The 16292-nt window shown below is 42.5% G+C and overlaps 1 protein-coding gene across 2 annotated transcripts; it reads right to left on the minus strand.

Annotated features, from left to right (window-relative positions):
• Positions 1-6854: 6854 nt before the first annotated feature.
• LOC130866529 (retinol dehydrogenase 16-like) lies at positions 6855-12362 on the minus strand. Of its 2 annotated transcripts, XM_057758047.1 has the most exons (5): positions 12050-12362; positions 9256-9514; positions 7552-7707; positions 7135-7150; positions 6855-7055 (listed from the first exon to the last, which is right to left on the minus strand). In XM_057758047.1, exons 1-5 carry the CDS (start codon positions 12360-12362, stop codon positions 6855-6857), a joined length of 945 nt encoding a protein of 314 aa, XP_057614030.1. The 2 variants fall into 2 exon arrangements, with proteins under 2 accessions (XP_057614030.1, XP_057614029.1); XM_057758046.1 differs by lacking the exon at positions 7135-7150 and having other exon boundaries at positions 6855-7072; positions 7544-7707.
• Positions 12363-16292: the final 3930 nt, after the last annotated feature.

Consider the following 16292-nt stretch of genomic DNA (forward strand, 5'->3'; position numbering starts at 1 on the left):
CCACAAATAACATAAAATATCTTGGGGTAACTTTAATTAAACAAGTAAAAGACCTGTATGACAAGAACTTTAAGTCTTTGAAGAAAGAAATTAAAGAAGAAATCAGAGGATGGAAAGATCATCCATGCTCTTGGGTAGGTGGGATCAACATAATAAAAATAACCATCTTACCCAAAGTAATCTACATACTCAATGAAATCTCATCAAAATTCCAACACAATTCTGTATAAACCTCAAATGAACAATACTCAGCTGCATATGAAAAAATAAAACACCCAGGATAGCCAAACAATCCTGTACAATAAAGGAGCTTCCAGAGGCATCGCCATCCTTGACTTCAAGCTCTACTATAGAGCTACAGTAACTGGGTGGTGGTGGAGCATGACTTTAATCCCAGCACTTGGGAGGCAGAGGCAGGTGGATCTCTGTGAGTTCGAGGCCAGCCTGGTCTACAAGAACTAGTTCCAGGACAGACTCCAAAGCTACAGAGAAAGGGCAGGGCCATGGTCCTACCTCAAATTAGTATACCAGACTTTGTTGACTCCCAAAGGAAGGCCCTATCCCTTCTGAGGAGTGGGTGGGTGGGGTGAAAGAGGGGAAGGGGAGGGATTTGGGAAGAGGATGGAGGGGGAAATGGGTTTGGTATGTAAAATAAAAGAAAATTTTTTTCCATAGATTTTTTTCCATAGATTCAGTCAGATATGTGCTTAGCCATCTTGAGTTGTAACCTCCACGGCTGTCACTGACCGACCTGAGCCAGGATTTCTTGCTTAATTTCCCAGCAAGGCTTACTCAGAACCTCTAGAGTTTGTGTGGAGCTGTGCCTCTGGTTCCTGGCTCTAGAGATGTGCCCAACTAACTCTGTGATTCCAGATCAAACTAACCCAGGCACCTTCCACCAGAGATGAAGTCATGTTTCCAGTATCTGTTTCTTCCACCACTCTGGCCTGACCTGTAAGGACTCAAACTGGTCCTTTTGCTCTCAAGGACCTGATTTCATCTGCAAGTCCTCCAACACAATGTGGGCATGTCTGTGGGATTTTTTTTTTCTTGACTTCTAATTTATGGTCCAGTCCACTGTGGGAGTTGATGACCAGCCACGGAGGCAAAACAGGAAGCAGTGTTCCTCCATGGTCTCTGGTTCCATTTCCTCTAGGTTCCTGCTCTGGGTTCCATCCTGCCATGAAAGCCAGAAAAACCCTTCCTCCTTCTCAAGTGCTTAGCGTTTCATCACACACAGAAATGCAAACTAGGATCCAGCTTGGTACCAGAGGGTGGTTGTTATTCTGATGGTCCTGCATACGTGACTGTTGGTGTAGATTGTGAAAGGATTTGGGGGATTTGAGCTGCAGAGGCTGTTGAAAACCAGGCGCTGTTCTGTGGAGGCTGAAAAGAAGGATGAAGGGTGAAGTAGCTGCCTTTTTCCACATTCTAGTTCTGGGTTCTTTATCAAAAACCAGGTGTCCATAAGTGTGTGAATTTAGGTCTGGGTCTTCAATTCGATTCCGTTGATCACCCTGTCTGTTTCTATGCCAACACCATGCAGTTTCTATTACTCTACTCTGTAGAAGTGCTTGAAATCAGGGGTGGTGATACCTCCAGAAGTTCTTTTATTGTATAAGCTTATTTTAGTTACCCTGGGTTTTTGGTTTTGGGGGGTGGGGTGGGAGACTGTTGCCTTCAGATTTCCTATAGGGAATAGACAAACCCTCCACGATGCTGTTTATAGTAAACAAACTGAGGCCGCAGCTTAGAGTGGAGCAGCTGAGGCTCCATCAGAGCACACAAGAGACACTGATGCCAGCTTTTCTGTCCATGTGTCTGTGTGTCTGCCCTTTCTTCATTCTCTCGCCGCCCCTCAAAGGCCCTGTGGTGTCAGACCTAATAGCTGTGCTAAAGCAAGGCTAGAGAATGAGAAGGTTATGATGTACCTGGGTGACATAGTGAGATCCTGTCTCAAACTTACTGTTTAAAAACGTAAAAGTTCAGACTCAGGAACAGCAGGTAAGAGAACTTGCTTCTACACTAGAGGGCCCACTTTTATTTCAATTCCACATTTAAGTAGCTCACTACTGCCTGTAACTCCAATCCAGATGACACAATGATCTGAGCTCTATGGGTACTTCTGCACACATGGAATGGAGACACACATGCATACAGATAAATAAAAAAACAAATCATGGTAATTAAAATAAGTAACATGGATAATTAAAATGAGTAACATTGGAATATTGTATAAACAAAGCAGTTTCTCCTGTGGCTCTATGTCTTCCATGCTCACAGTGAAGGAAGACAAGTCAGGCACCTGTGGATGTCCCGCCTAATGACAAGTTTGTCCTGAGCCCAGCATCTACCTTCTCCCTAGGATTTTCTCCCTCACACTGCACTCTTATACCCCCAACTACGGAAATGGATGCAGGCTTCACAGAGCTTTGTCAGGCTTCGTGGAGGCCCTGTAGAAGAAGGCATCCGCAAGACAGGTGGGCAGGTAGCTCACAGGGATGAAGAAGAGCTTGGCATCCCAACCAGCAGAGTTGAGATTTGATTAAGAAACTGCTGTGGGATTCTCCTCTGTATGTATACTGTGATTAGCATTAATGAATAAAGAAGCTACTTTGGGCTTGTTGATAGGGCAGAATTTAGGTAGGCAGGGAAAAACAAACTGAATGCTGGGAGAAAGAAGGGTGGAATCAGAGAGAAGCTATGGAGCCTCCGGAGATAGATGCTGGGAACTTTACCTGGTAAGCCACAGCCACATTGTGATATACAGATTGATAGGAATGGCTTAAATTAATATAAGACTTAGCCAATAAGAAGCTAGAGTTGTGGACCAAGCAGTGATTTAATTAATACAGTTTTTGTGTGACTATTTGGGGGCTAAGCAGCTGGGAACCAACAAGTGGCCTCCTTACTACAAAAAACAAACAAAGGAAGATTTGATTCAAGGAGGTTTTGGAAAAGAGTGCTGTGTTCAGGGCTCGGATGAAGCTGGGCCTTGCAGGGTCCAGCATCAATATTGGGCAGCTCTCCTCAGATGCTTGCAAAACCCAGGGACAGAATAAGGGAAGTGACAAGGCTTGCTGAATACCAACAGCACTGAGCCTCCCCTCTCAACCACAGAAATGGCACCCTTCCTTGTACCTCAGCCAGAGGCTGCCCTTCCTCAGTGCCTCTGGTCTTTAGATTCTGGATGATCAAGTAACCAATCAGTAAGGCTTACAAGTAACACCACAGCTAAATATCACTATCTGCATTGTGCATTGGAGACTTCTTGACTGAGAAAAAGCATGGCATTTGCTGATTTCAAAAAATTGCTCAATATGTCATATCCCACTTTGGCATCAAGATTTTATCCTGTTTTGTTTTGAGAAGTCATATCAAAATCTACTTCTGTAGAAACTACCTAAAATACATGAATATAGGCAAGGAATTTAAATGGGTACACCATAGGATGGGGAAATGATACCTGACCTATACATCTTATGCCACTAAATAAAACCTTCAGTGCCAGGAACAGGTTACATCCAGTTGAGTCATTGGTCAAAAGAGTCATTGATCAAAATGGAGCCCCACTTCCAACCTATGTCACAAGCTATTGTCAACACTTCTCGCTGTTTCCCACAATCCTGACAGTAGCCATGTTGCTGAACATGACACTTACTCACGCCATCGAAATGGGAGGAGTTGAGCAGATGCCCAACTAAACGATTCACCCCTACTGATTATCATTTGAGGTCCGAGAAGACGTTCTGCACACTACCAGAGGAGAAAGGCAATCACCAGGCTCATCCAGCTACAAACCAACCCTGTGACCTGCAGCAGTGATCTGCATGTACATGTACTACTGCAATAGAGGCACCAAAGACATGGGAGTAACTAAGCACTTGGTAGTAGACTTATGGTCCACTCTGAGATGAAACCCATGTTTGACTCTCCTACAGCACTCAAATACCTGAGACTAATGGACAGGTCATGGGTCTACAAGAAATCCTAGTAACATTGTTCTGCTGCAGGAATACATGGTACTCACAGATCAGGACCTGCACAGCCCTCATCAGAAAACATTTTTCTTCCCCTAGATGAGAGTCAGCCCAGGCATGCACAAATGGACACCATGCAGAGAGCAAGAGACTCGTAACACTCAGTCCTAGAGGGGCATCTTCGTCCAAGCCCTCCCTCAAGGCACAGGGTCTGTGCAGACAGGTAGTGGCAGATTTTCAGAGGCACAGGTGATGGATGACTCCAGTCAACTGGCTTCTAGACACAAGGGCACCATCACACAAATGCACTCACAGAGGTTGTGGCAGCACACACAAGACCTGCACGCTCCAGACAGTAACCGGCAGTGAGCAGGGCAAGGGCACACATGGTCCTACCTTTCCCCAAGTGGCTATTTGCAGCTGATCCCTGCTGCCACAGGGAATGCACTGTCTCCTTATTGGAGCTGCATGCCGGGGAGTCGGTCAGCTCACACAAACCAGACCGCAAGTATTAGTGTTTGAAGGAGGGGCTCATAAGGGTTTCTTCTGCAGTTTTCTGTCTTCTTGCTTTTCTGTTTATTTACTTTGACTTTCATCTTGGGTTTTTATTTTTGACGGAGAGAGAAAAAAAGAATATGAACCTGGGTGGCAGGAACATTGGAAAATCTTAAAGTTGTTGTAAAAAGAGAAAACCTGATCAAATTATAATGCATGTAAAGAATTAGTAAAGCAAGGAAATGTATTTTATTCCTAGGATCCTAAAATTAACATGCTGGCAGACTCTGAAGTGAGTAGAAGTTGGCCAGCACAGCAATATAAGAAAGAAGCCAGGCGTGGTGGCCTGTGACTGCAATCCCGGCACAGAGGAGGCTGAGAAAGAAGAACATCAGATCCTGGCCTGCTCCATAGTAAGACCTGACTCGAAACCCAAGCCAAATAAACACAGCAGCACCAAACAATTCCAAGGCATGCTGAGAAGGGCAGGACTTGCTATTTTAATTGAATGATTTTTTAAATTTTTGATTTCTTTATGAATAATACCATTCAAATTTTCCACTTCCTCCCCTTTTCCCATTTCCATCCTGCCCCTCACTCACCCTTCTCCTTCCCCCTACAGACATAAGAGAGGGCAGGGTACCCTGCCCTGTGGGAAGTCTAAGCCCCCCTCCATCCAGACCAAGGAAGGTGTGCATCCAAACAGACTAAGATCCCAAAAAGCCAGTACATGCAGTAGAGACAAATGACACTCAGCACCACTGTATTCCCTGCTCCTACTAGTACGGCCCATTAAGCAGCACTTAACTCATTCAACTGCTTTTCTAATCCACAGTCCCAGAGTCCATTTTACTCCAAGCAAAAATATGGATGGGTTTATCGCAGCAATACACCAGGCCCATGCACCAACTTCAGTCTTAGGGTTTTTATTGCTGTGAAGAGACACCATGACTCTGGCAACTCTAATAAAGGAAATTATTTAAATTGGGCGACTCAGTTACAATTGCAGAGGTGCAGTCTTATTATCACCGTGGCAATTGTTTGGTGCTACTGTGCTTATTTGGCTTGAGTTCTGAGTCTGACCTTTAATGATGTTCAACTTGAGGAGGTCCTTGAGGTGGGTGGAGCATCTCATTCAGCTCCTAGCATAGTTTCTAGATTCCTATTATACTCTGTGGTCAATACATTATAGACTCACAAGAAGGAGCAGAAGGAGGGAGAACATGAGCAAGAAAGTCAGGACCGCGAGGGGTGTGCCAACCGACTGAGACAGTGGGACTGATCTATTGGGAGCTCACCAAGGCCAGCTGGACTGAGACTGATGGAACATGTGATCAAACCAGACTCTCTGAACGTGGCTGACAAGGAGGGCTGACTGAGAAGCCAAGGACAATGGCACTGCATTTTGATCCTACTGCATGTACTGGCTTTGTGGGAGCTTAGCCTGTTTGGGTGTTCACCTTCCTAGACCTGGATGTAGCAGGGAGGACCTTGGACTTCCCACAGGGCAGGGAACCCTGACTGCTCTTTGGACTGGAGAGGGAGGGGGAGGGAGTAGTGGGAGACAAAGGGAAATGGGAGGAGGGGAGAAGGTGGAAATTTTTAATAAAAAAATTTAAAAAAAATAATAAAACTCCTATAGCAGTATTATGGCAAAAAAAAAAAGGTCCACTTTTATGGCTACACCTTCCTGTTTCACCAGTTAAGGATTTAACCCTTATTTATAAACAGCAGCATGCTTAGCACAGAAAACCTGGATGGAATCTAAGAGATGTTTTGGCAGAGAACCTGCTGTGATCAACATTCCTTATACTAAGCATCAGATTGATTATTTCCAAATAGTGATTCTTGAGCAATTGCATCTGCTCAATTTGAAGGCCAGATTAACTATCTTTTTCCAGCTAATTGATTGCTACAATTTGCACAACTACATTATCTTATTTTCCCAAAACTTATAGAAAAAGATCCCTTAAAGGATGCTGTGTCAAGTTTTACATATGATTCTTCTCATGGAAGACTGCATATGTTCAGGAAAATCAATAATCTGGCCTCTATGAGTATTTCCAAACACATGCAATATAGACACACAAGCAGACAAACAAATAATAATTCTTTAAATTAAAATAAGTTAAATGGATGACTGTGATACACAGAAGATCACTTTTTTATTTTTATCAAGATTAAAATCATTATTTAAACACAGAAGCTTTTCCTGTGGCTCTATGTTCTCCATGGTCATACCAAAGGAATAAAGTCAGGCACCTATGGTTCTCCCTCCCAATGACAATTTTGTCCCGAGCCCAACATCTGCCTTTTCCTGAGGATTCTCTCCCTCACACTGCACTCTTATACCACTAACAACAGAAACAGATGCAGGCTTCACAGAGCTTTTTCAGGCTTCGTGGAGGTCCAGAATAAGATGCGATCTGCAAGAAAGGTGGGCAGGTAGCTCACAGGGATGTAGAAGAGCTTGGCATCCCAACCAGCTGAGTATCGAGTCCGGGGATGACGGGAAGTCAGCGCATGCTCCATGCAGTCCGTCACCATGGAGAGGTCCTTGTTGCACAGTTTGTCCAATAACTTTATCGTTGTTTCATCTATGCAAAAGGAGAAAGGATTCAGATGGTGATTACCTCTGACACTCTTGCTCTACATCAACATGACGGAAAGCATCACTAGAACCCAAGCCGCCAATGTCTGAATCCTGCCCAAGCCTAGCCGGTCTGAAGTCGTAGGAGGCAAAAGCCCAGCTTCAAGGAGGAACCACATACATGCTCCACCTGGGTCTCTGTTCAGAGAACTCTCTTGTCTCTGCAAGAGTGGAAACAAGTCCAAGCTCATCAAAAGTCACTGTTTCGTGTCCTAATAATAAGGGATTTAAATGAAACAACACCTTACGTTCTAGATGCCAGGATCTCATTATGTGAAGAGATGCCCACCCTATACCAAGGAAACAGAGGCTAATCATGCTCATTTTAAGAAGAAACACCTTAGGGTGAGCGCTGTCAACACCACCAGGAGACTCAGAATTCTAGACTTGTTTTCTTTGGTCCCCAAAACCTACTCACAGGATAACAAAAACTTCTCGTCATAGATCTCTTTGACTTCTGAGCTGGCCTGGTCCCACAGCATCTTGTTACATGACAAATGTCTGTCACTACTGGAAATAGCAGTCTGGAAGAAACCAGGTTCTATGATAGCCACCTTCGCTCCAAAATAGGAGAGCTCCCTCCTGCAAGATAGAGAGACGTCAAGGACTTCAGAGGACTTTCTGTCAGGTAACTCAGAATCAGAGTAGAGTCACATGACAATGTGAGTCTGTGTTGAGGAGATGCCACAAGTTTCAGATAGGTGTTGTGCAGCAAATGGGGATGAAATTCATGGTGAAGGCAATGCCTCTGCACTTTAAATATCACCCTAAGTATTTGGTGCATGTAGTTCTCTGAACTAGAACTAGACTTCAGGTAAGACCTGTCTATACATTCCAGGTGCAAAGGGTTACCCTTGCCCATGTCACCTGATCCTCAATCTTAGGTTTGAACCTTCCCTAAATCTGTCTCAGTCCAAATGGCCCATGGCTCCTGCAGGCATCTTTCTGGAAACACTCTCTGGCCGCTTTCTTAGTGCCTCTCACATATACCATCCCCCCATTCTTACAATGACAGGTTGCATGGCACACAGGGCTTCCCTGATTCACCCTCTTCCCATTTGCCTTGCCAAGATCGTGAAGTACATCCTTGTCCTGCATGTGCTCACCGACTCAGCCTCCTGCCTGTATCCTATGACGTATCCTTTGGTTGAGTAGCAGCCAGCAGCACATTCAATGGCCACACAGAGCCTGAGACTGAGCATTTGCCCCAACAGGCCTCCTCACCAGGCTGCTAGGTTCCCTCTTGGCTCTTTGCTCTAGGACCCTAAGTCTGATAACTGCTCTGCTCACTGCAAGGATGGCCACAGTCTCTCTCTCCTCTTTCAATTTCTCAGTTGTCAGAGTTTTTAAGGTCTAGAGGAAAGCCTTTTTCTGATTCCGTATTGAGTTGACCACAGACTATATAACAAGAGTGTAGAAACTACGATATGAGCTGAATGAGATGCTCAGCCTACTTCAAGTACATCCTCAAGTTGAACAAATATCATATGTCTGACTATGCCTCAAAAAATATTCCCTTTGTCCGCCTTCTGCTACAAAGGATTATACATTTTTATGTGCATTGGAGTTTTTCTTGGATGTGTGCCTTTGTGAGGATGTCAGATCTTGGAGTCATAGACAGTTGTGAGTTGCCATGTGGGTCCTGGGAATTGAACCTGGATCCTCTAGAAGAGCAGCCAGTGCTCATTTTGCTGAGCCATGTCTCCAGCTCCAAGCAGGATACAATTAACTGAACTTGGCAGAATGCTGGCACACAATTTTCATCTTGACAGATTCCTTTAATTCCAGTGGTCAGGAGATAAGTCTGTATAGGTTTGAGGCCAGCCTGATCTACCTAGTGAATTGTAGGCCAGTCAAGTTTACATAGATCATGTCTAAAATAAATTAAATATAAATAAATAAATAAATAAATAAATAAATAAATAAATAATAACTCACTCCTGTCTCAGCCCTGCCTTTACTGGAGACATGGAAATGTATCCCTGGAGAATGATCACATACCTCCAACAAGGAGACAGTTATTAACCCCAAAACCAGAGCATTTCTTCTTCATGATGGCCTCCTAATAGTCTTGATTAAATAAAATCCTATTCCAATGATTCTCTCAGATACCCACATCCCTGTCATTACCTGAGGGAATCCGAGAAGGCTTCTACACCATACTTGGAGATGCAATAACCTCCACCAAACATACACAAACGACCCAAGATGCTGGAAACATTGACCACTCGGCCCTTTGCCTTCCTCACTAAGGGCAGCATGCTCAGAGTCACGTCGATCATGCCCAACAGATTCACATCCAGTATCTTTGCAAAATGCTCTTTCTTCAGGAACTCATTGAGACCCGAGGGGATGGAGATGCCAGCATTGTTGACCAGGCCCCAGAGTCCTGGGGACATTGGGAAGAGAGAGAGTCACACAGTCAGGTGTAGTTATGGATGAAATGCACACTCCACAAGATAAGACAGCTTAGACATGTGTGCACTGGAGACTAGGACACAGTGAAGAGCAGCATGGAGTTGACAGAGGTTTCTGTCCCACCAGGCCCCACAGACATTTAGTCACAAAGAAAACACACAAAGGCCCACATTAATTATAATTCGGTTAGCCTATTAATGCAGGCTTCTTATTAACTCATATAACTTACATTAGCCCATAATTCTTGTATGTGTTAGCCACACAGCTTAGCACCTTTTATCAGCAAGATATTCTCATCTTGCTTCCTCTACATCTGGGTGATGGCTTCAGTGTGACCTTTTCTCTTCCCATAATTCTCCTCTTCTCATCTCCGCCACCTCCACATCCTGCCTGGTCACCCCGCCTATACTTCCTGCCTGACTACACTGGCCAGTCAGCATTTTATTAAAATAAGATAAGTGACAGGATAAAAGAACATTGTCCCACAGCACTTCCTCCCCCTTATATTAAACAAGACCTCTGAATCTAATATTGTTTGTTTAGCTTTTTGTCCAGACCATTATCCATAACATCTTGTAACCAACACTCTATAAAGAAAATAAAATCCATAATCCATTTTTTGGGGAATGTGTGCATAGTTTTTCAAACTACTTCCTGTTGAAGGGAGCATTGATAATCTTAGGGGGTCCTAAAGAAAATTTAGAATTATAATCAAGTCCTGGCTGGAATATTCTGTGGGGCTTGATCATCTCAGCGAGCAGTCTTGAGGCTGCTCTAGATGTAGAATTCAGATATCTGGGCCATCTGCTCCTATCAGAGCTTTCTCAGGGGGTCTTCCTTGATCAAACCTCATTTTTCTTAATCAAGAATAAATCCACAGCTTCTCCTTTTTTGTGGAAACAAAAATAAACCTCTGCTTCAAAGTAACTCAACTTTTGAATTAAATTGTAAAGTCATATTTTCAAAATATGTATGTTGGATTAATCCAGCAACATTTAATATCAAATGTCTTTTAGCAGCTGTTGCCCCTTCCTCAGCATTCAAACAATTCAAAGAGAATATAATAACACAGTATCCAGATTCTCTGTGTGCTTTCCATCTTCTCGTGGCTTTATTTTCAATTCTGTTTACTTTATTTTTGCTTTAAGTTTTTGGCTTTTTGTACTAGCTTTCTCTCCTGCAGACTACTTGGTTTAAGGCTAATGTGGTGCTTATTGTTTTGAAGAATTGTTCCCAAGAGTCACGTGCCACCTCACTCCTATCCCATACCTTATCCGCCTGGAAACGCAAACTGTTTAACTGAGATATTTTATTGCTAGGATCCCACCACAAGATCAGAAAACTGACCACCAGGACAGTGCTCATTATCATAACTGTAGGGAACAAGATGTGGGTGGTAGCACAGACCTGCAATCCTGGTACCGGAGGGTCTGAGGCAGAAATGTAGTGAGTTCAAGGCCAATCAGTATCCATTTCCTATCCTAAAAACTCAAGGTAAAACAAACACAAATGTACAAACAATCCCAGCATCTAACCCCAAGATATGGTTACATTAGTGGGACTTTCTTGATGGTCAGATTTTTTAATTCATTAAATATTACCATATAAACCAGGCTGTGGTGGCATATGCCTTTAATCCCAGCAGTTGGGAGGCACAAGAGGACTGATCTCTGAGTTGAGGCATGCTTGATCTGCAGAATTCCAGAACAATCAAGAAACAGAGAAACCATATTTTAAAAGTAAAATCATCAAAGAAATGTCAAGGTAAAAATTTCTTGCCTTTTTTAAGTGAAAAGAATGCATTTACTTTAATGCACACAGGTGAAAATGTTACCCGTTTTTATGCACTGGGTGCTAAATTATAGGTTAAATTTGTTATTTAACATGTTCTAGTAATTTGAACAATCACCATGTTTTCAACTTATTCTTAAACTTCTTTTAACCAAGGGTCTTTTTTGTGCCATCACAATTAACAATGTCAGCTGGATGAAAAAAGATTAGCCTTTATCTTACTTTCCCAAATCAGTCCTTAATCTTGTCATAGACACTCTACACAGGAGCAGTCTTGTCTCCCTCCACAGAGGATGGCAGGTGACAAGAAAGAGCAAGTACAGTGCTGACCTAGGACATCTACCCAAGTGTGGCCCCAGATACCCTGCACACATAGCCCAGGGACAAGTCCCATCCTCTGCTCCAGAAAGGGACCCTGCTCTAAGCATCCAGCAGTCTAGATTGTCTACATAGAGAAGGGGACAGAACACAGACAGGAAGGTGAGAAGGTAAATCCTCCAAAGGGCACCTTCTTACCAAGACCAGAGAGACTGAGAAATAGCAGGTAGGGGCTGGAGAGAAAGAGAAAGTGCTCAGGTGATATTCAGGGGAGAGGAGGAGGCTCTGGTACTTCAAGTGCCCCAACCCACATAAAGCTTCTTCCAAGGAGTGTAACCGGGAGGCCCCTTCACACATGAGTCAAACCAGCAGACACAGACAGGGATCTCAATTGTACCTCTGTTCCCAACACGCTCCTTCACCCACTGAGTGGCTTCCACAACACTCTCTGTCTTGGTGACATCAAGGATCACTGTCTTCAGCCTGTCTGATGTTTTGTTCCTCAGCTCCTCAGCTCCCTTCTCCGTCAGACATGCAGCCAGCACCCTCATGCCTCTCCTGTCCAGCTGTCTGGACAGCAGATTCCCAAAGCCCGAGTCACAGCCCGTGATGAAGACATGCTTGTCTTGGAGATTGCTCACCACTTGCCTCTCACGGTACCAACGCAGAAGGTAGTAAAGACCCACAAGAGTCACCAGGTAGAGCCACATGGCTTTCAAAGGACAGGCACAGACAGTCTGGGGCAGAGTGATCCTGGCCTCTATTCACAGAGGACAAAATATGCAAACAGGACTCAGGAGACACAGAGGAAGGCAGGCTTCTAGCAGGAAGTCCACACTTGCTTCTCTGTCCACTGCCTATCTGGGTATTTATTCATGCCCCACTTCTCTCTGCTCTCTCACCTGTTTGGTCTCATGATATATAATGGCCTTTGGCATTTCTTTACTTACTGCCAAAGAAAACATCACTTTCTGTTCAGTAACACACCTCCATTCTCTTATGATCTTTGCTCCTTTTTCTCATATGGGAATACATGCACCTTTCCTTACAAATGCCCACTGCAGTCAATCCCTGCCTCATCTATGTCTCGGCATCTTGCATTCCACCTCCACAAAAAAAATGCAGGATTTGTTTGTGAACATACTTAGGTGCTGGGACTCAGGACACAATTTACAAAAAAAATACTGCTCTGAGCTCAGGCCTCCTCCTTGGGCTCCTCAACCAGGAATCTCTCCTCAGAAAATACAGCTGCTCTTCTGGTCTAGAGATTTAGAAGAGGCTAAAGTGAGGCCAGGGCAAGCTGGAGACTTCCTGGTACAGCAGCTGCCTGGGAACAAGGAGGGATCAAATATAAATAGGAAGGCTTACCCACAGAGGTACAGGCCCCACCTGCACCGACTGGAAGGAAGAGATGAGCAGACATCAGTGTGAAAACACATTCAACAGCATAAAGAGCTAAATGGCAGCACCAGAAACTAGAGGCTCTACACCAGCAAGACCTGAACATCCCAACACAGTTGAAGCAGGAGAAAACAATTTTAAAAATAATTTTATGGGGCTGGAGAGATGGCTCAGTGGTTAAGAGCATTGCCTGCTCTACTAAAGGTCATGAGTTCAATTCCCAGCAACCACATGATGGCTCACAACCATCTGTAATGAGGTCTGGTGCCCTCTTCTGGCCTGCAGACATACATACAGACAGACTATTGTATACATAATAAATAAATAAATAAATATTTAAAAAAAATAATAATTTTATGAAGATGGTAGAGGCCATTAAAGAGGAAATAAAAAATTCCATTAAGAAAACAGATGAAAATACAAAAAAAAATTGGAAGAAATAAAAAAAATCCCTTAAAGAAAGGCAAGAAAACCAAGAAAAGCAATCTAACAAGTGAAGGAAAAAGTTCAAGACTTAAAAATTGAAATAGAGGCAATAAGAAAACACAAACCATGGGAATTCTGGAAATGGGAAATCTGGGTAAAGAAACAGGTACTACAGATGCAAGCATAACCAGCAGATTACAAAAGATGGAAGAGAGACTCTCAGGTGTTGAAGATACATTGGAAGATATAGATTAATTGGTCAAAGAAAATGGTAAAACAAAAAATTCTTAACAACAAACCTTCAGAAATCTTGGACACAATGAAAAGACCAAACCTAAGAGTAGGAATTGAAAAAGAAATAGAAGGACAGACCAAAAGCACAGAAAATATATTTAATAAAGTGATAGAAGAAAATTTTCTCAACCTAAAGAAAGATATGACTACATAGGTGCAAGAAGCTTACAGAACTCCAAATAGATTGGATCAAAAAAGAAAGTCCCATCACCATATAATACTAAAAACACTAAAATACAGAATAAAGAAAGAATACTAAGAACTGCAAAGGAAAAAGGCCATGAAATATATAGAGGCAGACCTATCAGAATTACACCTGCCTTCTCAATGGGAACTCTAAAAGCCAGAAGGTCCTAGGCAGATGTGCTCCAGACACCAAGAGACCACAGATGTCAGCCTAGACTACTATACCCAGCAAAGATTTCAGTCACCATAGATGGAGAAAACAAGGTATTCCATGGAAAAATCAGATTGAAATGATATCCACAAAATCTGCCCTACAGAAAGTACTAGAAGGGAAACTAAAACCCAAGGAAGTTTGCTGCACCCACAAACACACAGGCAACAGATAAACAAACTCACACCTCACACCAGCAAAACCCAAAGAAGAGAAACACACAAACACTACCACAACTAACAACAAAACCAAATGTAACAGGAATTAACAATCACTGGTCATTAATATCTCTTAATATCAATGGATTCAGTTCACCTATTTAAATACACAGTCTAGCCTGGTAGCACATGCCTTTAATCCAAGCACTCAGGAGACAAAGGCAGGTAGAACTCTGTGAGTTCAAGGCTAGCCTGGTCTATGAGAGCTAGTTGTAAGACAGGTTCCAAAGCTACAGAGAAACCCTGTCTTGAAAAACAAAATAAAACAAAGACACAGGCTAACAGAATGGATACAAAAACAGAACCCATCTTTCTGCTACATACAACCTCAGAGTAAAGGGTTGGGAAAAGATTGCCCAACTAAATGGACCTAAGAAACAAGCAGTGTAGCTCTCCTAGTAGATGACAAAATACACTGCAGACTAAAATTAATCAATGAAGATGACAGGACATTTCATATTCATCACAGGGAAAGTCCATAATAATGAAGTCTCAATTCTAGCTAACTATGCCCCCAAAACAAGGGCAGTCACATCTGTAATAAAAACATTACTAAAACTTAAATCATACATTAAACCCCACATACTAATAGTAGAAGACTTCAATACCCCAGTCTCACCAAGGAACAGGTCTGCCAGACAGAAACCAAACATAGAAATAAGGGATTTAACAGATATTATGACTAAAATGGACTTAACAGACATCTACAGAACATTCCATCCGAAAAAAAAATATATACTCAGCACTGCATGGAACCTTTTCTAAAACTGACCACATACTCAGTAACAAAGAAAACCTCAACAGATTAAAAAAAGTTTAAATAACCCCCTGTAGCTTATCAGATCGCCATGACTTAAAGTTAGAATTCAACAGCGAAACTAACTGCAGAAAGCCTACAAACTCATGGAAATTTTACAGTTCTCAACTGAATCATCACTGGGTCAAGAAATAAAGAAAGAAAGAAACTAAAAACGTCCTAGAATTCTGTGAAAATGAAGGCACAACATACCCAAACCTATGGGACACTATGAAAGCAGTGCTAAGAGGAAAGTTCATAGCACTAAGGGCCTACATAAAAAATGCGGAGAAATCTCACACTAGTGATTTAACAGTACACTTTAAAGCTCTAGAACAAAAAGAAGCAGACTCACCCAGAAGAGGTAGTCAACAGGAAATAATCAAATCAAAGCTAAAATCAATAAGATAGAAACAAAGAGAACAATACAAAAGAGTCAATGAAACAAAAAGTTGGTTCGTCAAGAAATTCAACAAGACAGACAAACCCTTATCCAAAGTAGCCAAAAGAGCAGAGAGAATATTCAAATTAACAAAATCAGAAATGAAAAGAAAGATGTAACAACAGACATGAAGGAAATCCAGACAATCACCAGGTCATACTTTGAAAACTTGTTCTCCACAAAATTGGAAAATGTAAAAGAAAAGGACAAGTTTCTGTTGAAAACTGGGCGCTGTTCTGTGGAGGCTGAAAAGAAGGATGAAGGGTGAAGTAGCTGCCTTTTTCCACATTCTAGTTCTGGGTTCTTTATCAAAAACCAGGTGTCCATAAGTGTGTGAATTTAAGTCTGGGTCTTCAATTTGATTCCGTTGATCACCCTATCTGTTTCTATGCCAACACCATGCAGTTTCTATTACTATTCTCTGTAGAAGTGCTTGAAATCAGGGGTGGTGAAACCTCCAGAAGTTCTTTTATTTTGCAAGATTATTTTAGTTATCCGAGGGTTTTTGCTTTGTGTTTCCTGTTTTTGTTTTTGGGTTTTTTGTTTTCTTTTGTTTTGTTTTTTACCTTTACATATGAAGTTGGGAATTGTTCTTTCCAGGTCTGGGAAGAATTGTGTTGGAATTTTGATGAGGACGGCATTGAATCTATAGATTGCTTTTGGCAA

This window comes from Chionomys nivalis, chromosome 25 (genome assembly GCF_950005125.1).
Source record: "Chionomys nivalis chromosome 25, mChiNiv1.1, whole genome shotgun sequence".
Classification (NCBI taxonomy): domain Eukaryota; kingdom Metazoa; phylum Chordata; class Mammalia; order Rodentia; family Cricetidae; genus Chionomys; species Chionomys nivalis.

Bases quoted from the DNA above. Each gene is read 5' to 3' on its own strand.
- LOC130866529 (XM_057758046.1), bottom strand. From the start codon at position 12,362: ATGTGGCTCTACCTGGTGACTCTTGTGGGTCTTTACTACCTTCTGCGT. The intron at 9,515-12,049 runs GTACAATTGAGA...CAATGTCCCCAG, and splicing joins GGAGCGTGTTGGGAACAGAG to GACTCTGGGGCCTGGTCAAC. The intron at 7,708-9,255 runs GTAATGACAGGG...TCTATCTTGCAG, and splicing joins GCCTTCTCGGATTCCCTCAG to GAGGGAGCTCTCCTATTTTG.